The sequence below is a fragment of the Silurus meridionalis genome, chromosome 12, assembly GCF_014805685.1.
Source record: "Silurus meridionalis isolate SWU-2019-XX chromosome 12, ASM1480568v1, whole genome shotgun sequence".
In the NCBI taxonomy this organism is placed as follows: Eukaryota; Metazoa; Chordata; class Actinopteri; order Siluriformes; family Siluridae; genus Silurus; species Silurus meridionalis.
In genome coordinates this window covers 5,824,382-5,849,381 of record NC_060895.1, presented here as the reverse complement: position 1 = coordinate 5,849,381, position 25,000 = coordinate 5,824,382, and the positions used below count along the sequence as shown (strand labels likewise).

At 39.5% G+C, this 25,000-nt stretch overlaps 1 protein-coding gene across 13 annotated transcripts in view; it reads left to right on the top strand.

Moving 5' to 3' along the window:
* The window catches only part of synrg (synergin, gamma), a 47,402-nt gene that overhangs the window by 7,928 nt on the left and 14,474 nt on the right, over positions 1 to 25,000 (top strand). For 3 of the 13 annotated variants that reach the window (XM_046862402.1, XM_046862399.1, XM_046862396.1), the window contains exons 7-19: positions 1 to 224; positions 786 to 1,061; positions 2,816 to 2,893; positions 2,979 to 3,175; positions 5,128 to 5,337; positions 6,734 to 6,861; positions 9,628 to 9,746; positions 9,939 to 10,001; positions 13,426 to 14,217; positions 20,278 to 20,310; positions 20,742 to 21,266; positions 22,321 to 22,481; positions 22,658 to 22,711. The exon at positions 1 to 224 is cut by the window's left edge and continues 67 nt beyond it. In XM_046862402.1, coding sequence (XP_046718358.1) covers positions 1 to 224; positions 786 to 1,061; positions 2,816 to 2,893; positions 2,979 to 3,175; positions 5,128 to 5,337; positions 6,734 to 6,861; positions 9,628 to 9,746; positions 9,939 to 10,001; positions 13,426 to 14,217; positions 20,278 to 20,310; positions 20,742 to 21,266; positions 22,321 to 22,481; positions 22,658 to 22,711 — 2,860 coding nt within the window. The remainder of the gene's footprint in view (positions 225 to 785; positions 1,062 to 2,815; positions 2,894 to 2,978; positions 3,176 to 5,127; positions 5,338 to 6,733; positions 6,862 to 9,627; positions 9,747 to 9,938; positions 10,002 to 13,425; positions 14,218 to 20,277; positions 20,311 to 20,741; positions 21,267 to 22,320; positions 22,482 to 22,657; positions 22,712 to 25,000) is intronic. The other 10 variants (XM_046862403.1, XM_046862400.1, XM_046862398.1 and 7 more) reach the window with 8 other exon arrangements.

Here is a 25,000-nt window from a genome sequence, read left to right as displayed (position 1 = left end):
TGAATTTAGTGACTTTATACAGGGCCCTGTTGAGGCCTCCTTTTCGAGTTCTTCCCTCCCTTTGCCCTCCTTTTCCTCAATTGCCAATAAGTCCGCCTTAGAGGCAGGAGCTGGGCAGCAGCCCTGTTCCAGCCCTCTCCCCTTTTCCCCTGCTCCCTCTCTGAACACACTCACTGTCCCTCACCACTCTTCTGTCATCTCCAGCTCCCAATCTACATTCCAAGGTAACTGCTGTCTCATTCTCTATTTTTACTTTCTTCATCTCTCATTCTCATTAGTGCCTGAAATGTGTCTGTTTTTTGATTATGACCCATGAGCTGTTTATATCGGCAACATTAAGATGTAAAATTGACACACACATACAAATCGCATCATTTATTTCTACAATGTTGTGCAGGAGGAGACGTGTGTTACTGTCTGATACACTGTGTTACTGTCTAATGTCAGTGTTGTGGAACTCATGTTCTCACTGAGACATTTGACTTCCTTCTGGAGCCCACAGTCACAGCAGCTCCGTGCACAGGAATAGATTTGGCTTAATTCATTTATAAATCCTGTCTACTAATATTGTAAAGTGCTTAACTTGGCCATCCTGCAGTTCCAATCTAAAACTTTTCGGATATTAGAAGTTGCATATCTTTTTAGTGGTGTTTTTAGGCCACTAATTTATAGTACTTACAGCTAACTAAGGTTAGAACTAAGCAGAATGCCATCAGTGATAAAACATAGAGAGGATGCTTTCAGCTCCACTGGTAACTCCAGCAGTTAATTGCCCTGCTCTTCAGGCCCATCTCTGGAGGAGAAGCTCTTCTCCTCATGCGATCTAAAAGCTGATAAGAGGGCTCAGGTCAACTTTAAACCCAACAAGGCCCTCGTTGAACTGGCTCCCAGAGCTCAGGTATCAGTACGCTTCCAGAGTAGCTTAAAAGCTCGCAACTGGGCCCAGTGCTCCGATGACCTCAGCGCTGCCTTCATGGTGGAGAAGACTCCTGAGCCTCCAACTGCTTCTCCGGCTCCCAAAGCAGCAGAAGCTCACCCCGATCAGACATCAAGTGCTAGTGGTGAGAGCAGAGTAGATTATTTAGCTCACCTGTCCTTCAAACTCGACGATATTTAACGTGCAGCTGTGCTCTTTCTCGCTCTACTAATCATAAGATGCTTCTGCAAATGATTTTGGAGTATGCGTTTCCCATGGAGCGCTTCTCTTATTTACAATCACCAGTGCATGCATATGTTTTGATTATACTCCATGCGTAAACAAACCTAATTTCCTACTAATCGAATTCCAGTGCTTAAGAAGACTCTTAGATATAACAGGGTTGGATGTGCTGTAAGAGGAAAATAATCAATGATTTTGATATTCAATAATCAGTTATTCCCAATATCGGCACATCATTTATATAATTTATTCTTTTATACCAAAGGTCGACCGATTCATTGGTTTTCCCGATTATTCGTGACCGATAGTTGATTGCCGATAGTTGATTTTTCCGGGTTTCGTTATACCGTACGAGAGCGGCCTCTAGAGGCGAATCACCAACCCCAGATGGTGTTCATTTGAAATGTCTTTTTTTTTATTATTATTATTCATTTAGAATTTTTATTTATTTGAAGTGTTACTATTAGTTTGTTTGAATGAATGTCTTTTATTTTCCACAATATTTATTAACATATTTCAATCATTCATATTTATTTAGCACATTTTAATGCTTCAGCACTGTTTTAAATTATTATTATTATTTTTTAAAACAAGTACCTATTTAAAAAAAACTAGTTGATCAATTGTATATTGGCAAGTGCGATCCAACCTAGCTATCAGTATCGGTAAATCGGTCGACCTCTATTTTATACCACAGCGGTTTGAGAAATACGTTTTCTATTTATTACAGAACGACACTGCAGCTTGTTCAAGAAAGACCATAAAGCACCAAATCCTCTGGCCTTGAGACTTTTGTTTTCAGAAAGCATATCAACTGTTATGAAGCACTGACACTGGAGACTTTGGTGTTTTACTGAAATGTTATCATTGCATGTGGAGTGTGTTAGAATGGATTATAAATTGGATTAATTTTTAGGTTTTTTTATCCTTATCAAATCTAAGACTTTTACAGTGCTGTGGTAAATTAATATTTAAAAGACGTGCCAAAGACAATCTGTTTTACAGGGAATGTGACATCTAAAAGAAATAAACAAGTTCAGCCACGTTTCCCAATGTATTAAATGCATGGTTTCTCACACTATATGAAACAAACCAATTTTTTCTTCTCCAGCACAGGGAGTGTTTCTTTCTTTAAGCCCATTCTCTTTAGAGAAGCCTGACACCTGTTCTGTTAACAATGTGAAGAGATGGACACCCCCTGGAGGTCCAGTGGTGGTTCAGCTGCTCACACTGGGTTCTCTCTCTGCATTGCTGGTCTTCTCGTGCTTGCCAGTGTTTCTAGGGGTTGCACCAATCGATCGTTTCTTTGTCTTATAACAACTAAACTAACATGACATAATGAAAATCTTTCACACTGATATGAAGCATGAGGATCCTGTGGATGACTGACAGCTGTTCTCATTCTGACTGGGTTTTCCAATGGCTGGTTCACAAAACAATTTTTACTTACATGAAGAAAATGTAAGTGTTCAGTTTAAGAACAACTACTTAATTAGTGCTCTCTGGGAGAGTCTCGTTCTCCAATGTAGTGCTTACTAAAGAATCCAGCATCAGTTTGAACATCTGCGCTAAGCGCAGCAGGAGGCACAATAAACAGCATGCTTAGTTTAAGATTCTGTTCCCATGTCTTACTGTGCATTATTCTCTTATCACAAGCAGGTGTTGGTGTCTATCCACAACAAGAAATGCAGAACTTGTTGCCAGCTTGGCTCTACAATGACACTCTTGTTCCAGGTAATTAGAAACAGAGTCCATTTTCTGTCTAAGTATATATTTTTTAAGAATATTTTGTTAAGCTTTGTGTGTTTGTTTTCCACAGAGATGTTCAAGAAGGTTCTGGAGTTAACAATGACTCCAGCAGGCATTGACACAGCCAAACTCTACCCCATTCTTATGTCATCGGGGCTCCCCCGAGAGGCCCTGGGGCAGATCTGGGCTTCAGCTAATCGCACCACACCGGGCAAGCTGACCAAGGAGGAGCTGTACACTGTGCTGGCTTTGATCGGAGTAGCACAGGTGTGTGGATGTGTTGGGTCAGGCTGTATTTTTAACACAGGTGTACAAGGCTGACTTAGTTTGTTAGCTTTTAATGCTGGGACGTGATTTTACTTCCCAGCACAGTCTAAACAAGTCCAGTGTTGTTGTTATCTCAGCTGTTACCATGGGTTGCTGAAGTGTCAAAATGCATAGTTAAGCCATAGACCCTGTGCTATGGCAGCTTAGAAGCCATAAATGAGCTTATACATTTGAGCATTTCTGCAGATTGCATTTACATGCAGTGGAGAGTCATGAGGACCGCTTCCTATGTACACAGGACAATGACTTTTGGCACACTGACTGATGAAGTTCGGCGCTCTATGTGACTGTGCGTGCAGCCTTTTGCTGCCATCTGTTGACGTGTTACAAAACTAAAAGCTGATAAGCTCGAAGCCTTTTTCATGAGTATGTTTTAAATTACTCCCAATAGTCTATTCTCTCTGTTTCATAGCCAGTGTAAAAAAATAAAATCTGCATTGAGGCCTTCAGAATCAACAGTGTGGGAGCCTGTAGCTTCAAATACGTGAGAATTAAGCTGTTGTTTAACCAATCAGTTTTCGAGTTATCTACATCAGCGCCATCCAGTAAGCCTACAGCAATGTTGGCATTTTCTCATGGGAGGGTCAGAGAATGCTCTAGTCAGAGCTAGCAAACCACATCAAACTGCAAAAGCTGAAATATAAGTGAAAAGAGACTTGAATTGTGTTCATTTGGTTTCTTGTTTTAGTACCAGCGTGCATTCTCACTGCATGAGACCTGTCTGTGATGCAGCGCTCTTTTATACTGCGTTTCTCTAGAATATTGATGGTTTCTACAGCCGTGGTGTCATAATGACGGTGTTAGGAGGTGGATTAACTCAGGAAGGACACAACTAAAGGCCCCGTGCGTGAAATGCGCAGCCTGCCACTGAGTTTCGAATTATTTTATCACTACATGCCTGCTGATTGAATTTATTTTCATATTTAATTCCTCCTTTTGTATTCCAGTGTATTGTCTTAGCAATGTCTGCAACTATGTGGTTGGTCTATGCCATTGTCATGCAGCAACCAGAAGGGTTTTTTTTACTATCTGATGCTTTATTCAGTGTCACTGTCAACAAAAAAGTACCCCAAAGCTGCTGTGGTGTGTAAAAAAAAAAAATAATTTAAAATGATTTATGGATTTAGTTTGCTTTATTTAGTATCACAATTCGAAAGTTCTATCGTAGTGTGCTTTTGCATTACGGCTTGTTTGCATAATTAATATTTACTGAAGTGCACATTACAAGTACAACAGTATAGTGAGTACATTGAGTCTTACAATACAGACAACTGAAGTCTGTGATTTTCCTTTGTTTTTTTGTTTTTCCTGCAGTTATAGGGTGTGTGTGTGTGTGTGTGTGTGTGTGTGTGTGAGTGCTTGCACTGTGTATGCATATAGATAGGCAGGGCAACAATTGCCTGATGAATGCTTTCTAATCTCCTTGAGCCCAAACACATGAGTTGCCCCCTGGGGGTGGGCACAGCTAGCAGTAATATGTGGCTCCCACAATAAGCAGGTTATTTTTATTATTTTTTGTTGTAATGCAAATGTTCATCTTTAGGCAGCCCGGAGTGGGGGATTGTGCAACAAGTAATGGATGAAAAAAAATATAATTTGACGTTAATGAAATGTCTGTTTCTGGTGAAGAGTGACGTGGTCCCAGGGTTTAAGGAGATAGAAAATTTGTTTTCTCCGGATGTGAGCACCAAACGCTTTATAACGCAATTCTGCATTATAACAAATACTTGCCTGCAAAGCTTGTTTCAATAATAAGATAAAAGATTTCTGTCTGTTTCATGACCAGCTTTAATTGTCAGTTTGATGACTCTTACAGTGCAGTGTTGTGTATATATGTTTAAATGAGGGGTTAGTGAGAGATATATTGTCTCTCTTATGTTCTTTTGTTTCAGAGTGGGCTTCCATCAATGAGCCTGGACATCCTGAGTCAGTTCCCTACCCCTCCAGTACCCAACTTACCTGCTATGACTATGACTATGCCGGCCGTCCTGACGCACCAGCAGCCGATAATGCACCCTACCGCACCTCCCGTCATGCCCATGACTTCCAACTCACTGGCACAACCTTCTAACAGCTTCATCGCCAACTTCCCTCCTGTCCAGGTAATGTGCTTAAATGCATGCATGACTGCTGTAGTGTACACGGACCTCAAAGCATCAAGCATCACTAGTTTGCATAAGTAGTTTTGTTTCAGTATCAAAACAGATTCAGTTTCTCACAAAAGTAAGTACCTACATATTGGTGTGTTTGAGCCGGTCAAATTTGGTGCTTTGAGTACAATTTTCACATACTGACCACTGGATGTTCAACATGTACCTCAAGGCAAAGAAACTCTGAGGATTTGAGAATGAGATTTGTTGCTCTCCACAAAGATGCCCAGTCTATAAGATCAGAAACACCCTGAAGTTCAGTTACAGTACAGTGACCAGGTCATACAGAGGTTTTTCCAGAAGGGTTTCACTTGGAACGGACCTCGCAAGGGTCCATCAAAGAAGTCGAGTCCTCGTGCTGTGCATCACATACATAAGCTGCTTCAAAAACAGATGCATGAGTGCTGCAGCATTGCTTTAAATGTTGCAGAAGCAGAAGGTCCGCTTGTCAGTGCTCAGACCGTACGCCTCACATTGCAACAAGTCTGTTTTTTATGGCTGTCCCAGAAGGAGCCTCTTCTGAAGCTGGCTCACAAGAAAGCCCACAAACAGTTTGCTGAAGATAACCTGTCCAAGAGCATGAATTACTGGAAACATGTCCTGTGGTCTGATGAGGCTAAGATAAACTTGTTTGGCTCAGATGGTGTCCAGCATGTGTGGTGACGCCCTGGTGACGAATACCAAGAAAATTGTGTCTTGCCTACAGTCAAGCATGGTGGTGGTATCATCATGGTCTGGGGCTGCATAAGTGCTGCTGCTACAGAGGAGCTGCAGTTAATTGAGGGAAACATGGAATCTAACATGTACTGTGACATTCTGAAGCAGAACATGATGCCCCCTTTGGAAACTGCACTGAACAACGACCCCAAACACACCAACTGCCTTGCTGAGGAAGCTGAAGCTGATAAAGTGGTCAAGTATGTCTCCATACCTGAACCATATTGAGCACCTGTGGAGCATCTTTAAGTGGAAGGTGAAGAAGCGTTATGTGTCTAACATCCAGCAGCTCCGTGATGTCATTATGGAGGAGTGGAAGAGGATCCCAGCAACAACCTTTGCAGCTCTGGTGAATTCCATGCCCAGTAGGATTGAAGCAGTGCTGGATAACAGTGGTGCTCACATAAAATATTCAAACTTTGCACACAGTTTTGACATGTTCACTTATAGTGTACTCACTTGTGTTGCCAGTTATTTAGACGATAGTTGCTGTATGTTATTTTTAGAGGACAGTAAATCTGGGTTAGTGTTAGGGGTGTACTCACTTTTGTGATTTGAGTCACGTCAGATTTATACTACCAGTCTCATACCTTATCCTGACCTGAGCTTCTTTTATATTGGTCTAATCCAGGGCACCAAAGTGGATGATGATGATTTCCAGGACTTTCAGGAGGCTCCAAAAGCTGGAGATGATTCATTCACAGATTTCCAAGGAGAGACGGGCGGAACATTCCCCACCGTAACCTCCTCTCAAAGCAGGTACAAGAAATGATTACAATGAAGATTGATGACTCATTGTAAAGGATATGGACATGTTGAGTTCCTTCACAGTGTACTTTTACATTGAGGAGAAATCTTAATCATACACTTTTGTTTCTGCAAAGCTTTTGCTGGCAATTAGAAATGTTAATGGTAAGATTATTTTTAGCTTCTTGTCTTTATAGGGTAATGATATATTCATCATTTCAAGACCCTCCATACATTTTCAACAGGAAGTGAGGAGATTGGCTAGAACATGCAAGATGCGGGGAATGCATCTATTCTGTTCTTTTCTCCAGTCAGACAAAGGTTAAGGGCCCAAGAGTGGCATCTTAGCAATACCGGGGTTTGAACCCCTGACCTTCCGATCAGTAACTCATCACCCTTACCACTGAGTTACCACTCCTCTATATCATGCTCCCATCTTCATGAATCACTGTGGGTATGGTATTTGGATTTGGGATTTAATTTCCCAAGACAAGCTCATTTAGTTCAATTCAGTTCAATGTTATGTGTATAGTGCTTTTAACAATGGTTTTATTTGTATAGCACTTTTAACAATAGGCCTTGGACAATAGACATGGTCCCAAAGTAGCTTTACAAAAATAAATACATTGTAAAATTATAGAATTATAAAATTAGAGGTTTTTCAGATTTATTATTATTTTTTTTTAGTTTTCAGATTTAGTTTTATAAAATACCGTATTTTCCGGACTATAAGCTGCTACTTTTTCCCACTCTTTGAACCCCGCGGCTTAAACAATGAAGCGGCTGTCAACAGAAAATGCGAATCATTCATCACGCTGAAAACACCCGGGCATGAAAACACACACTTCACCTGTGTTCTGAGCTGCACGGCATCGGGAGAAAAACTTCCACCGATGGTGATTTTTAAACACACGACGATGCCAAAAGATAAACTCCCGAGAGAAATAGTTGTGAAAGGAAGGAGGAAGACAGTGAACAATGACTTTCTTAGTAGGCTACTGTTTAGATACAAGCCGTGTAACAGACACTGTCTTTTGTTAAAGCCTGTGTAAAGTTCATTAGTTTCAGTGTCTAATAGTGTCTGCAGCTTATAAACAGGTGGCTTATTTATGTTTAAAATAAAAATCTTGCGCCTAATAGTCCGGAAATTACAGTAGATTATTACAGACCAGTTCTGATTTGTCTTAATGCTGCTCATAATTTAGAGAGTTCTATGTGTTTGGTGTTAGATCAGAGTTTATTACAGTGCAGTTCCCACTCTTTTTGAATGATTTCTTGCTTTATGAAGTCAGTGTGATGCATCTGTCTGAGGATGGACACCTGCCTTTTCTCAAAACATTGAGAAAAAAATCATTGTGTATAGCTCTGTAGCTTTTCCTATTTATTGTTGTCCCCTTAGAAGGATGAAATCTTGTCTAATATCACAAGTTCCAAAACACCTAGTGTTTATGGTTTTTGAGACATGTGCATATTTATTTTGTTTATATACAATAAACTAGTTAAAAAAATAAAAAAACTCATCATGAATTGGACAGTGAATAAATTAATAAAGATGAGTCCATATTTAGCAGGTTTGGCTCTTACTGAAAAACTGATGTTAGATGGAGAACAGAGGAGAAGATGTTAGCAGACTGCCTCACACCCGCAGTCAAACATGGAGATGGAAGCTTAATGGTTTGGGATTTGGTTTTGGAGCAGGGAAGGTTGGAGACATTCCAGGTAAAAGGAAAATTGAACCAATATGGCGACCATTCCATACTTCATACTCCATACAGTGCCATCTGGACTGCAACTAATTGGAACCGATTTTACCATACAACAAAATAATGACTTGAAGCATATGTCCAAGATCTGTAAATGTTATTTAGAGAGCAAATAGTTGGCTGGAGTGTTAGCTGTTATGGAATGGCCTGCCTAGTCACTGCACCTAAATCCTATTGAACTGCTCTGAGATTAACTGGATCGCAAGGTCAGAAAGAAATCTCCCACTAGTGAAGAACACCGGTGATACATTTTACCGAGGCAGGACAAAGCATTTCAGCTGAATTTTTGGAGAAATGAACTGTCTGGATAACAAGAAGTGTGTAAAACTGTTATTCATGCAAAGGAAAGATTAGTACATTTATATAATGGTTTGATCAAAGTAACCAGACTTCAGACCATTAAATTACCTAGTTTGTTGCATATAAACAAGGAACAAGCATCTGTGTCTCAAAAATAATAACACTAGGTGTTTCAACCATTTGATAGGCTCTGTATTAGTGCAGTTTGTTTTTATATGTTTATATTGTATTTGTTCATATTGATTAATACACCATCACAAGAAATGTGTAAATCTAAAGTGGGTATATGCACCTGGGTGTATATTAAATGACCAAAACAAGAATGTTGATTTCTTATTATTATATTAGAACTGCATCAGTTTAGTTGTTATAATGAACATCACTCCACTGCTGTCTAGTCATGTTGCATCAGTTACTAATGAGAATTAGTTTCTGCTCAGCGAGTGTATTAGAGAATCAGATAGTAGCCACTCAGTAATATCATTTTATAATCCATCAGGAAGACTAAATAAGATTTGGCATCTTTTCTAACAAACCCATTTCAATAAGCAGCTCATTAGCTTGTCCAGTTTCTAAACTGCAGAGATCCTGTTTTTTGTATATCAGGCAACAGGAAATGAACAGGCTTTTCTATTCTCTACAGTCCCTACAGAGCTGCTCCCTAATTTAAGAATGGGTTGGTGGCAACCTCAATATGTGTGTGTATGTTTTGCAGCATTTCAGCCATGCTGACTCCTGTGACTGGCTCTACATCCTCTTCTACCTCTGATAAATATGCAGTGTTCAAACACCTGTCAGTGGAACATCCCACAGAATCCACACCCCCTGTCTCAGGTACACACTCACACACACTTACACCATCTCTGTATTCCACTTTTAGCTTTATAATGCTTTGAATACTACTAGTCAAGCAATTGGTTCTCTAATTTATTAAGTGTTGCTTTATTCTTGTTACAATTAGTATATTTAATATATGTATACTTGTGAAGTATTGATTTACTGAAGGTTTACTTGAACTTGATTTAGATCTTGGGGACAAATACAGTGTGTTCAGAGAGCTGGAGCCGGCGTCAGACCGAAAGCCAGTTGGTAAGCATTTTCCAGTTTTACGTACTGTATACAAAGCACCTTCATATTTTGGCCCGTAATTATTCATTTCTGGATAATACACTTTTCATAACGGACATGACTGAAGTGAAAAATGCATTCACACAAACACATTAATCGGATTACAGTAAACTACTGGAAGCCAGTATAAAGAAAAATGTTCTGATCTGATTGAACAAGGTGGCTTACTATCCTTTTAATAATTCATCAAATACTGCAGTAATAGCTATGGAAACCAGTTACGTTCACATTCACATCAAAATGAATTTCATGTGCACATAAAATGCTTAAGGAGGAAAACAATTTTTATGTTACACATTGATTGAAATAATGGTTAAGCCTGATTAGCAGTAGGATGTGGACCAAACTAACATTCTGAGGCATTTTATATACACTGCTCAAAAAAATAAAGGGAACACTTAAACAACACATCCTAGATCTGAATGAATAAAATATTCTTATTAAATACTTTGTTCTTACATAGTTGAATGGGCTGACAACAAAATCACACATTATCAATGAAAATCAAATGTATTAACCCATGGAGGTCTGGATTTGGAATCACACTCAAAATTGAAGTGGAAAAACACACTACAGGCTGATCCAACTTTGATGTAATCTCAAAATGAGGTTCAGTAGTGTATGTGGCCTTCACGTGCCTGTATAACGCCTGGGCATGCTCCTGATGAGGTGGCGGATGGTCTCCTGAGGGATCCCCGCCCAGACCTGGACTCCTGGACAGTCTGTGGTGCAACGTGGCATTGGTGGATGGAGCGAGACATGATGTCCCAGATGTGCTCAATTGGATTCAGGTCTGGGGAACGGGCGGGCCAGTTCATAGCATCAATGCCTTCGTCTTGCACCGGCATATGGTCTCACAAGGGGTCTGGGGATCTCATCTCGGTACCTAATGGCAGTCAGGCTACCTCTGGTGAGCACAAGAGGGCTGTGCGGCCCTCCAAAGAAATGCCGCCCCACACCATTACTGACCCACTGCTAAACCGGTCATGCTGGAAGATGTTGAAGGCAGCAGAACGTTATCCACGGCGTCTCCAGACTCTGTCACGTCTGTCACATGTGCTCGGTGTGAACCTGCTTTCAGCTGTGAAGAGCACAGGTGCCAGTGGCAAATTTGCCAATCTTGGTGTTCTCTGGCAAATGCCAAACGTCCTGTATGGTGTTGGGATGTAAGCACAACCCCCACCTGTGGACGTCGGGCCCTCATCCCACCCTCATGGAGTCTGTTTCTGACCGTTTGAGCAGACACATGCACATTTGTGGCCTGCTGCAGGTAATTTTGCAGGGCTCTGGCAGTGCTCCTCCTGTTCCTCCTTGCACAAAGGTGGAGGTAGCGGTCCTGCTGCTGGGTTGTTGCCCTCCTACGGCCTCCTCCACGTCTCCTGATGTACTGGCCTGTCTCTTGGTAGTGCCTCCATGCTCTGGACACTACGCTGACAGACACAGCAAACCTTCTTGCCACAGCTCGCATTGATGTGCCATCCTGGATGAGCTGCACTACCTGAGCCACTTGTGTGGGTTGTAGACTCCGTCTCGTGCTACCACTAGAGTGAAAGCACCGTCAGCATTCAAAAGTGAACAAAACATCAGCCAGAAAGCATAAGAACAGAGATGTAGTCTGTGGTCACCACCTGCAGAACCACTCCTTTATTGGGGGTGTCTTGCTAATTGCCTATAATTTCCACCTTTTGTCTATTCCATTTGCACAACAGCAATGTGAAATTGATTGTCCATCAGTGTTGCTTCCTAAGTGGGCAGTTTGATTTCACAGAAGTGTGATTGACTTGGAGTTAGATTGTGTTGTTTAAGTGTTTCCTTTATTTTTTGAGCAGTGTATATCTAAGACATGGCCTGATTACAGTAGCAAGCAAAAAAAAAAAAAATCAGAGATAAAACCTTCTGTATAAATATTATTTAGGTAACATAAGTGAATGAGTATATAATTGTTAATTAGTGCATAATGTTGGCATTTTATGTTCTCTCAACACCCAAGCATCCTGGTGCCTGAATGTTGAGCATGCATGAACATACCGTAGTTCTTCTTCTGAATGTTTAGTACAACAATCTATCATAACAATTTATAACAATAATTAGTTCAATTTGATTAGTGATAAACGCATATGGACACAGTGTCTCTATAGACCAGTTTAATATAAAGTAATAGAGTTGGGAAAAATAAAAAATGCATGAATGCAATGGTTTGCAAATGTAATAAACCCCTATTTTACTCACAGTAGAAAACAGAAAACATATCAAAAGTTTAAAGCGAGGAAACGTACGATTTCAAGGAAAATGCATGTGATTACAAGAGCGGCCTCTAGAGGCGAATCAGGATGCCACGTGCTGTTTGTTTTTAGCGCAAGACTGCACGCTGCATGGAGAGTGCCATATTATATTTATAATTTATTCATTATAAATTATATTTCTGAATATATTCATATTTATTTCATTCAGCACATTTTCAAGATTCTGTACTGTTTTTTAAATTTTTATGTTTGTAATAAAGTTCACTACTATTTTACATGGAGTGTTATGTACCGGTTGATTAATCACATATCGGCGAGTACGAGTCAATCTAGCTATCGGTGAAAATCCACTATCGGATGACCTTCAGTGTAAACATTGAAGCAGTGATTTTATTTCAGTACATCAATGATTATGATTAAATATAGGACTCGTTTTTGAATATGTTACTGTTCTAACGCGTTAAAGTAGTCGTGGCTTTGAGTCAGCTTACATGTGATTGTGTTTCCGACTACAGTTAAGTACGTTCATGCAGGTATATGTGTGTCCCTATCTTACTAGAACAGAATCCAATGGGAGCAACTCTGAACGCTCCAGTAAGTTAACAGTGGTGCTGGTCTCTTTTCCACAAATCTCTACTCAACTGTTTTCTTTTCCTTCACACTGAGTGTGTTTTGAAGCTTTGATGAGCAATTTTTAATTGATCCCAGTAAAAAGGATTAAACTTGCATACATTGAGAAGTGGAATTTTTTTCACTATAAGAGCTGAATGTGGTGTGAGAAGAAAGAGAGCCACATCTCTGTGAGGCATGATCTCCTAACGTCTCAGTGCATGTAATCTCAGTGTATATGTGTGAGCTTGGGGTGATTCTGTTGTGTGGTACTCTATTTTATTTTGTTTTTCTCTCTTTTTTGCGTTTTTTTGCTGTGAGTCTCCTTGTGCTCCATCTGGAGTGTCTGATGTTCCCCAGGGCTAAAATTAAATTGCAATTTTTTGAGAATAAAAAGTTAGGACGAATAATGCTTGAAAGCTCTGTAATTTGTATAATGTTGGCCAGTCTAGATCGGTAGAATTTTTTTCGCCACTATTGAGTGTCACAACACTTAAATTGTTTTCTTTTCTATTTTTTTTTTCCCTCTTCAGGGGAAGGTTTTGCTGATTTCAAGTCCGTTGGTGCCGATGACGGCTTCACCGACTTTAAAACCGCCAACAGCACTTCTCCACTAGACCCTCCAGACCAGGCCAAGACATTCCAACCTTCTTCTTTTCAAATTCCTTTTGGCTCCTCTCACTCCCTTTCACAATCTCAGACCCATCCAGCTTCTCTGGCACAACCCAAAAACCCTCTAAACATGTCAGACCTGGACCTCTTCTCCTCCATAGTTCCCCCTTCTATTGCCGACTCTAAAGCCACCACTCTTTCCATTTCCTCTTCCTCCACGGTGCCCTCGCTGCTCCTTCCTTCCACAGGCCCCAAACCGGACGACTTTGGTGACTTTGCACTCTTTGGCTCCTCCTCCTCCTCATCTTCGGCTTCTGAGGCAACTGCCTCGGCTCAGAAAGGATCCGGAGGAGGAGGCGCAGCGGGACAGGACGACTTTGCAGACTTCCTGTCATTTGGTAACCCCGGGAAGCAGCCGAACGAGAGCAGCAAGGAGAGCGATGGCTTTGCTGACTTTCAATCGTCCAAATTCCAAGAGAAGAGCTTGGTTGACAAGATGGCTGCCTTCAAACAGACCAAGGAAGACTCTGCTTCGGTTAAGTCTTTGGACCTGCCCTCGATCGGAGGCAGCAGCGTGGGAAAAGACGACTCTGAGGACGCGCTCTCTGTGCAGCTGGACATGAAATTGTCAGACGTGGCTGGAGAGTTAAAGCATGGCGCATCTGACAGTTCACTGGACCTCCCAGGCCTGAACCATCAGCCCCCTGCCACAGGTGAGGAATTAGTACGCTTGCTGTGGTGAGACGTACACATACCAATACACACCCCACGCTCCGGTCAGGCCTTTTCACCGCCTTTATACAGTCAGATCTCCAGCAGTATAGAGATGAGTAGTTTTTAGATTTGAGTGGCTAAATGTTTCTGACTTCTCGAAAGCTCGGCACATACCATTCTATTATTTCATTTATCACTTTTTATTTATTTGGTGTTTGTTTACATAATCAATTCATATTATTTTTAACAATTTGCATAATCAAGCTTCTATTTGAAGATTATCAGTATTAGTGATTGGCAGTGTTTATTAATTTTTTTCCCCAGATGTAGATTAAGCTTAATGTTAGGCTGAAGTGACAGTGGAGACAGTGGAAGATAAAATTCTAGGCATAAACTCAATATCCTTCAAAATCATTGAGTACAATGAATCAGGTGACTGGCCCAGCTTTACTCAATGTCACAACCCACTGTTTTCCCCCAAGCCTATAATGTTTGCTCTTCTATAAATGATGGTCAGTGACCTCTTATTAAAAAAAAACAACAAAAAAGACCTGTAGATGTAATACTGCTAGACCGAAATACAAATATGCTATTAGTCACGTATCTATAGGATTTTTCCATTTTATTTATTTATTTTTTAACAAAATTGTGGAATTCAGTTCATGGTATGTTAGGTTAAGTTTATTACTTGGGTTGAAATGCCACACAGTATTTTTCACCTCCCTGCCCTCATAAGTTGGGGATGGTTAGTTCTTAGTATTGTATAGATTATTCCTACGTGGTAAGATGGTCAGATGGTTTTTCAGTGTTAACCACAAAAGAACACATAAGAGCCAAATACAGTTTCAGTTCATTTAACCCACATGAAATAGCCCACAGTACACTACTCATTATCACACTATGCACTATGGAGATCAGGATCTGAGTGTTCACACTTTTTTTTTTTTGTACAAAACAACACACACTAATCATTATCCTGAGTCTCATAAGACATTTCAGATTGACATTTCTCTTTCCTCCATTTGCTAGTGAAAGAGTTCAGGATATTGTATGAAAATTATTATTTTTTGTTCTTTATTAGTAGTTATCCCAGTCTCACAGAACCGTGATCCCACTACCTTCTTCATCACAAAAACACGTCCTTGTGTTTTATAACAGGATTTCCGAGTTACGGCAGAATATTTGTAATTTTTTCTTAATGGGTCACATGATCACTTCCAAGTGGTGATGCGCAACAGTACAAAATTCTTTTTCAAGATCATTTTTAACCCTAAAATAAAATGTATATATATCTCTTTTTTTTTTAATGCTGCTGACAATTATATCAAGTTAAACTACAAAAACAGTAATACACAATCCTTATTTAATACCAAATATGATTAAACACTAAACCAGTCCTGAGGTTGGTGTAATTGTATTTCTACACTTTTCAAAAGCTTAATTGTAGCCACTCAACTATACAGTGAACCAGGCCTGAAACCTAATCACTGTTCATCCACAGTGGGCATCGTCACCTGAATTCAAATAATAGGACTCCTCTCAACTCTCTATCACTCTATCAATCATCATTCATTTCCACAACATCTTACCCACCTTGTCTAGTTTTTATGCAGCGTTACATCGTTTTAATTAACCCATAAGTCAACCACAATATCAGCCCAATATCAGAAGACACTGGAGATAGAGTACAGATGCAGGTTTTTGGAAGTCTGCTGGATAGGATTGAAAGGTAAATCGATTGAATTCTCTAATTGCCTTATTGTCACAGCCTGCTTGTGTTCAATTCCTTATTTTATCACTACACTAGGCTCCATAAGAGGAGTCGTATCAATTCAGTGCTTGGAAATCAGAGCTTTTGTACATCATTGAACTCGACAGTGTTGTATGAAATTTGGTTATATGCCTTGTTATTTCTTTATTATTTATTTTTAATAAACTAAGCATTTGTTTTCCTGATGCAGACGTCTGGTTAACAAGCAATTCCAGAGCTCAGGCATAACCATTTTAGACTTATATAATACGAGTGGCCCATGTTTAGTCGCTTTTCATTAAAGCAAGTGACACAGAATAAGGCTGCTGCTTCTAGATCCTGGGATTTAAACTCATTAACTTCTGGTCACTTCTCAACTACTGCCCAGTATTGACTTTTCCAGCACTTTGCTCTAAGCTCTGGATATCTTGCTAACCTTTAAAGAGACAGTATCTCTTTTCCCGGAATGTCTGTTTCAAGCCCTCCAAAACATGCTTCTTCAGTTTGTATGTGACATTATCTGGGTTTTGTGCAGTGTAACAGAGCCTGCAGTGGCTCGGACAGGGCACACACTTCTCATCTTATCTCGCTTTTTTTTTCTCTCCATGATTTGTGCCTGCCTTTGCAATTTGTGAAATTGACAAGAAAGCAGTAAGAATTTTTGCCAGGTATTTAGAAATGCCTATGGAAATTGGTACCGATTATAGACAAGTAAATGTACACATGTTCAATTAACAGTGTATTTTTATTACAGGAATATATATATATATATACTTTATTTATTTTTTAAAATAGATAGACTCGATTGATACGACTGTGTTTGTATTTGTCAGATTGCTTACGATCACTATTTCTGCACAGTGTTTTATATGCTGATGTGATGTTAGTTTTTACCGCGTTATGCCGAGGACGAGTGTTTTAATTTGTTTATTTTGCTTTTTTGGACCACGTGGTGGTGTTCCTGCTAAGAGCATGTGCACAGGAGCTCAGAACATACAGGCGGTCGAGAGAAAAAGGATACTGTCTCTGTTATCTTAGTCCTGCACCTGTCTCTGAAACTAACTAATGCTCTGATAGGTTAGTCTTCTTTGTTTACCTTTAAACCTTTGAGGACCTGGAAGGGAGAGCATTCTCACCACTGTACAGCACAACGTTACAGTCTGGTGCTTTGTTTTGGCTAAAAAGCAACTCAATCTGAAGTCATGAGAGCGCAAGTCGATGTTTCAATGAATGCACTGCAGACTTGCATCAGGATTCCTGGATGTTCTCGCGAGGACGATTTAAATGCCGCTTTCAGCTCCTCAAAGGGCGAATAACTGCAAATTACTTGTACTTTTGATTCATCTTTTATCTTTGCTTAGTAAATGTTCTGTATGAATCTCTCTTGCTTTCTCCTTTTTCAGCACAACTAGAATGTGTCTTTGACCTATGATAACATTTTAGGCTGTGAATGTGCCTTCTCAGTTCTGGTTTTGGGATACTCTCTCTCTATTTTAACATTCTTGCTTTTTTTTTTCTTGCAATTTTACCCAACTCTGCATGCCTTTGTATGACAGAAAAAAGAAAAAAAAAACCTTTTAAGTGTTTGGCAAAACTCTTGTAACCACAGATCTTTTTGTGACCTATCTTTCTCTCTGCCAGTGTTGTCGTAATAAATATGAATGCTGATGTAGCGGAAATGTGCGTGCCGTTCTTACTTCTTCCCTTTCCTTCTTTCTTCCTCTTGCTACCCCAATGTAGAATTAGCCAATGCACGAAACAAGCACACTGCACAAGCTCCTTGTCAATTTCACAAATGGTATACGCAAGCCGTCATGTCAAGCCTAACTGGATGCAGAGCATGTTTTGGTTGTTTCTTTAGAAACAAAAATGTGGCAAAATCGATGAAACAAGCGAAACCAGTATTTATGTTTGTAATACAGTGAGACTGATTATAATTATACCAAAAGAAAATGATTAGGAAAATGAATGTGTTTTTGAAGTAAGCATGGAAATGTAAAAGGGGGAGGTGGCAGCTTTTGTGGTTAAGGCATTAGACTTTGGATCTGAAGGTTGTGAGTTTAAATACCAGCCACACCAAGCTGCCACTCCTGGGCCCCTGAGCAAGGCCCTTAACCCTATAACTGCTCAGTTGTAAAATTTAGATAAATGTCAGTCACTCTGGATAAGAGCGTCTGCTAAATGCCCTAAATGTAAAAGTGAACTGAAAGACTAATCACATCAAGTTACCTGAAAATCTATTTAACAGTATAATCAAAAATCTTAAATGAACAAATACTTAACACGAATACGTCTTACATAAACTAGCCATTAAAGACACATGGAAGTGTAACGAGAGTATTTGAATTTATTTACCAAGTTATTTTAATAACACATGAAATTCTTCAACACATTAATACTGTCACAACAGTAAAGTTTGGTAACTGTAGTCATTCCACAGGTCTTTTTTCAATTCTGATTGGTGGAAAAAATGATACATTTTCTGTAAAAAAACAAAAAACAAAACATGCAGCTCAGACAGTAGAACCAGCTGCAAGACCAACTATCAGTTTATGTTTAATATGCTTCTTCTGTTAGGTTAGAATAGCCTTTATTTGTCACATATACATTACAGCACAGTGAAATTTGTTCTTTGCGTATCCCAGCTTGCTCAGAAGCTGGGGTCAGAGCGCAGGGTCGGCCATGATACGGTGCCCCTGGAGCACAGACGGTTAAGTGCCTTGCTCAAGGGCCCAAGAGTGGCAGCTTGGCGATACCTGGACTTGAACCCCCGGCCTTCCTATCAGTAACCCAGCACCTTAACCACTGAGCTACCACTCTGCCTAGGTTATAGTGACTTGTAGTGTGGCAGATGTTCCACATCTTCTCAGCCTGATTAAACTGAATTAACTGCTTTAAAGGGTGTACCGTAATTTCCGGACTATTAAGCGCACCTAAATATAAGCCGCACACACAAAAAATGTTTTACATTTTGAACACAATGTGTACACAGCTTGTATCTAAACAGTAGCCTACCAAGAAAGTCATCGTTCACTGTCTTCCTCCTTCCTTTCACAACTATTTCTCTCTGGAGTTTTTTTTTTCTTCATCGCCGTGCGTTTAAAAATCACAATCGGTGAAGTTTTTCTCCCGATGCCGTGCAGCTCAGAACACAGGTGAAGTGCGTTTTTTCTTGCCCATTTGTTTTCAGCGTGACGAATGATTCGCATTTCCAGTTGACAGCCCGAGTGAGCGGCAGGTCAAACGTCAGAGGAACCTCATCCATATTTATGATGTGGTGCGGCCCGATTCAGTCGGACTAACTAAAATTAGACCGATGAAATTGCCGAACGGGTTAAGGTGAACCAATGAAACTCTTTATAATATAAAGTAAAAGTAAAACTGTTGACCATGAAAACTAGTTTGTTGCATATGAGCTGAAGGAACATATATTTGGGGCTCAAAATCTGTAAAAGGCGTTTACAGTGTACCGTACAGTGCCTGTTCTGCAGTCTCCGATGTCAGCACTTTGCTGTTCCATGATTTTTCTGCGCTTTTTATTTGATTTATTCCTTGCATATTTTTACATTTATTATTAAATAAAAATAATAATAAGCCAGCCTACTGGCTGAAATGTCCATACAGCAAACATGGCGTAAATTATCGAGTGTGTGGCCTCTATTCATTAGAAACATGTCATATAAAAAAATAAAATAAAAAATTGACATTTTAACATGACCACGGGATTCCCTCAACCTCTATCAACCACGCACCTCCATCTCCAAATGATTTTTAATATTTGGAAAACACAAAGCAATTAAACTATTGCACACAAAATGAGAAAAAGAAACATCACAGTCTTATTTATTATCTGTAGCAAAAAAAACAATCATTTTCCATGTGCAGGTTGTAAGAAATGTTAAAATTGACAGGAATCTTCAAAAAAAATGTACTTAAAAAAATTGTCATTTCTTAGACACAACCAGATGACGACTTTTAAGCATATTGGAGAGACTTGTACCCGAATCCTGAAACACACAACGCTGTGTGAACTAGGGGTTTACTTTACTGAGCAGTTTATTAGACACACCTTGTTAACTGCTCGTGTAGGTGTGTTGTTAGTGCACCTTGTGTACCTGCGTTTGCACTTCATGCGCATTGTTGACTACAGCGGCAGGGGACAGGGGCAGAATAGAAGTAGAAGAGACTGACAGTTTCATACAATCAGTAACTGCAGACCTTATAAAGACCAACACCTTCTGTATATGGTACATGGTGGAGTGTAACCCAAGGATTTCTGATCGGATTTCATTTTGAATCAAACATGCAGGTCCAGGCTGTATAAACAGTAGGGGTCACACAGGTAAGGTTGTATTCACACTCCACAGGTACATGCATATAGGCTTTATATATAGATTCAATTCTGAAAAAAATTTTCCTGTTAAATTCAAGAATGCAAATTAGTGAAATATTCATTAAATTCAGCTCAGTAAGATACCAACATACATTGTTTAATTAAAAAGCACTGGACAGGTTTAATTTGAGGTTGAATTATATACTTACCTTCCATATACAATGTGATCACGGCCGATGTACAGTAGAATAAAACAAATGAGTTTAATTATTAATATTTCAGATTATAGAAGGTCAATATGTCCATTTTAAGTTGTTTAGAATTAATAGATCATGACCAAGACCAACTGATCCGGCAAATCGTATCAGTAAAATTTCCTGATGTGTGCTTTTTGTTTCGCCGTATGTTCTGCAGCCACACAGATTTCTGTTCTTTTTCAGAGGTTGACGATCTCAAGTTCGATCCGTTCGGGAACTCTGGCATTAGCGGCTCGACCGTCTGCGATTGGTCCGACAAAGATGATGCCCCGTGCGCTCAGGGCACCAAAGCCCAGGCATTTCCTGTATCTGGACTGCCCTCTTTAGCTGTGCTTCACAGGAAGGAGACATCGTTTGGAAGCTCGGAGAACGTCACACACACCACTCTTGAAAAAGTCACCACGTTCCCTATCGAAGACACCGGGTTTGCTGACTTTGCGGATTTCAGTTCTGCTCCGCACGCACCTAGAGAGGAGGAAGATGATGATTTTGGTGACTTCGCCAGCACTGTTTCAGAAAAATCTGATGCAGCCGATACAGGTCTTGAGGCCACGCATCCTGAGGTGCTGGATGACTTCACTGCTTTCCAGGCTGACAAGCCCAAGTTTGGTAAATCGGACTTCCTCAAAGCTAGTGCTCAGCCAAAAGCCAAATCCAGTGAGGAGATGATCAAGAATGAGCTTGCTACATTTGATTTGTCTGTGCAAGGTGAGTGAACTTATACTGGGGGTGTGGGGAGTGGGGTTTGGGGGAGTTAATTCAGATTGTGAAAGTGAAAGATATTGTTTTATTTGCTTGCTGAAAACAATGTAATGTATGATTATATAAGTGTAGTGTGAAAAAATGTAGAGAATTGCAGAAAAAATGTAATGTATGACTAATATGATTATATAAGCGTAGGACGATGGCCAGTATTTGAATATAAGCTGATCTAAGGATTTTTAGGACGTTAAAATTGCCTGGTCTTGGCTGCAGAAGACACAAAGCCTTTCCCTCTGTGCTATAACGGGCCTTATAAAGCCGGGACAGAGAAGACACACAGATGCAGTCAGTGGCTTTATTGGCTATTTAAGTTAACAATAGATGGCAGTATTGTGATTATAGATCTTGCTAAGTTTGTTAGAGACGGAGGAACACAGCCAGACGAAAGCCAGGAGCAAACATTAACAGCATCTTTGTTCATTTATCTGCTAAAGGTAATAAAAGTTGCTTTCGAAAAGAGTTAATGGGGATGAGTGTGCGTCTGCTGCAGTAGATTATAATGATGTAATGGTCAAACGGAGTCTGTTGTGTACGCATATTACCCTCTGCCCATCTCTTCCCCACTGGAGCTCTGTGTTTGTGTGTATCTGTATGTGTGTCTGTGTACGAGACTGTGTGTCTGTCTGTCTGTCTGTCTGTCTGTCTGTCTGTGTATGAGACTGTGTGCATGTGTGTATGTGTCTGTGTACGAGACTGTGTTTGTGTGTGTGTGTGTGTGTGTGTGTTGTTTCACTGCCTGCACTGCATGTGTCTGTGTGAAATCTGTTGAATAATTTATACCTACACCACTGGCCTGCTGCTTCCCTACATAACTATCATTTATTGCAAATGAGCTATTTGTGCTCGATGTCCTCGTCCTGGATGAATTAAAGAACATTCCAGAGCAGAAAGTTGTAATTAAAGAACAGGATAAACACCAGAATAATAAATGAAAGGTAGAGGAAAACAGCAATTGAAACGACATTAATGAGTCAGGGTTTTTGTGTGTTTTTTTTTCCAGGGTCCCATAAGCGCAGCCACAGTCTGGGTGAGAAAGAGATCTGCTCGACACCTTCTCCTGCTCCTGAGCAGCAGTTCCGCGATCGCGCCAACACATTGAGTGAGAAAGCAGCGCTGCCAGTCATCCGGGACAAGTACAAAGACTTAACAGGAGAAGTGGAGGTCAGAGCTGCTCTTCTCTTTCTGTCTTTCTTTCCACTCATACAGACAAGTTTCCACCTGGAATACTACATTCTCTGTTCTTATGACTACATGCTCTGTTCTAATAATCACCGAAATAAGTTTGAAATTTCTCTCTCTTTCTTTTACAACTGTTCTTTTCCTGTGTGACAATTTAGGAGAGTGAGCGCTATGCGTACGAATGGCAGAGGTGCTTGGAGAGCGCTCTTCAGGTAACACATCACCTGCACCTTTTCAACACACACACAAGTACCTGAGCATCAACTTCAGTAAAAGTGTTGATACTTTACTGCAAATTTTACTCCATTACAAGTTAAATGTCACCAATTTGGATTAGAGAATCTTATTTTAACAGTATTGAGTATTTGACTCATATTGAACGTCGGCTCAAAGATGCACTAGTCTTCAGCACCAAGACACAAGACAACCAAAATCAACACAGCAGCCTCTTCAACATGCCAGAATTACACAAAGATCAAACAAGTCAGTCAAAAAAAAAAAAATGGTAAAGCAATCTTTCAAAAAGGTATCTTCAGTTAACAAATAAAATTCAATATGTCACAAAGTAAAATAATTATTAGTATTCAATGGACAATTATATCATAATAATATAATATTTAAAAAAAAATCAGCTAATTGTAACAGTCTTGTTAATTAAAATAGTAATGGAGTGAAAAGTTACATTAAATCACAAATATAGTTGAGTAGAAAGTAAAAGTTGCTACTACTGACAAAAAAAAGTTGCTTTTAGTGAATATCTTTATAACTCAGTAAAACTAGAAAGTAACCAAATAAATGACTTAAATACAGTAATAAAGAACATTTAATCAAATACTTTACACCACTGCACTTGACAAAAACTGAGCCAGGCTTTGTAAACTTCAGACTTGTGCTGCTCTGGTTCATTTGTTTTCTTTTAACAGCATGATGTATTAGTTACAGCTACCTTTTATTATAGTCATTATTTAGACTTTGTGCTCTAATACCAGCCTGTGAAAAACCTAGCAAATTTAAAGAAATTTCATTTTATTGTACACACATATACACACACACCTCACAAAAGTAAGTACACCCCTCACATTTCACCAACCATTTTATTATATCTTCTCAAGAGACAATACTATAGAAATGAAATGTGGAGATATTTTAGAGTAGTCAATGTGCAGCTTGTACAGCAGTACAGATTTACTGTCCTCTGTAAACAACTTAACATACAGTCATTAATGTTAAAACAGCTGGCAACCAAAGTGAGTGCATCCTAAGTGAACATGTCAATATTGTTGGATGCAATCAATATTCTGAATCATTGAACGATTGGAAAGATCATTAAAAAAACTTCTCATAACTATAACTGTTTTACATTTATGGTGTAAATATCTCTTTTCCTGATATAAAGCATGAAAGCATAATTAATCTGTGAATTATAAGAAAAAAATTAGTGGAAAAACTTGAGTCTTGACCTCAACTTTACCTACACCAATTTATATTCATACAATTAAACTAAGCTGTGATTTGAATTCTGTTGTATGGATCTGTGTCAGGATAAAACCCAGATACAGTAAAACCCTGTTGTACGAGCAACTGATAGTATGAGCAAATGGAGATACGAGCGACCCTGATCGCAAAATGTTACCCTGTTTCACGAGCAAATTTCGAAGGCATGAGCAAACCCACGCTGCCGGTTCACCGTTTTCGGTTGAGGGAAGCATCAGTCGCTTAGTTGATGACGTATCACTCGGTCGCTCTCGTTGTTCAATGCAGCAAAAACATAACTTTTTTAGTTTTAAATTTTTATTTCACTAGAAATCTTGAAAAATGTCCCAAGAAAATCAGTGATGGTGCTGTGAAAACGAAAGTAAATAGAATTACCATGGAAACCATAAAGGTTATGAGCGTATTGCGCGTCTCAAACTCGCAATCAACCACTACCACATGAGAAAGTGTTACATTAGGTTTACATTACGGTAATTTGCGGTGTATTTGTTTGTTAAAACAGGCTACACGTACTTATTAAGTGCAGAAATAAGCGATCGAATGAGATCTCGGAACGGATTAAATCACTTTTACATTCATTTCTATGGGGAAAATCAGTTCAAACGTACGAGCAAATGGACACACGAGCAATTTTCAAGAACGAATTATACTCGTACAACGAGGTTTTACTGTATACGATTCAGTTTATAAGTCCCTCCTTACTTCTCCCTTCTCTCTCTTTTACTCTCTCTTCTCTATACAAATAAAAATGAATGAAAAAATGTAGTTTAAAAGCTTGTCACCTCTTACAACATGCTTGTGTTTGAATGATGACATATTCCTATATTCACACTTAAATCTTTGAGGGAATTCTTTCCAGGAGAGATGAGGGGGCACAAACTTTTTACAGTTTTTTTTAGTGACTTACAAAGATTATGTCCTATTATAATAAAGATATTATATATATCTTCAACAAAAACACAGTAAGATTTCACCAATACAATGATAATAAAGCCTGCAAAGTAATG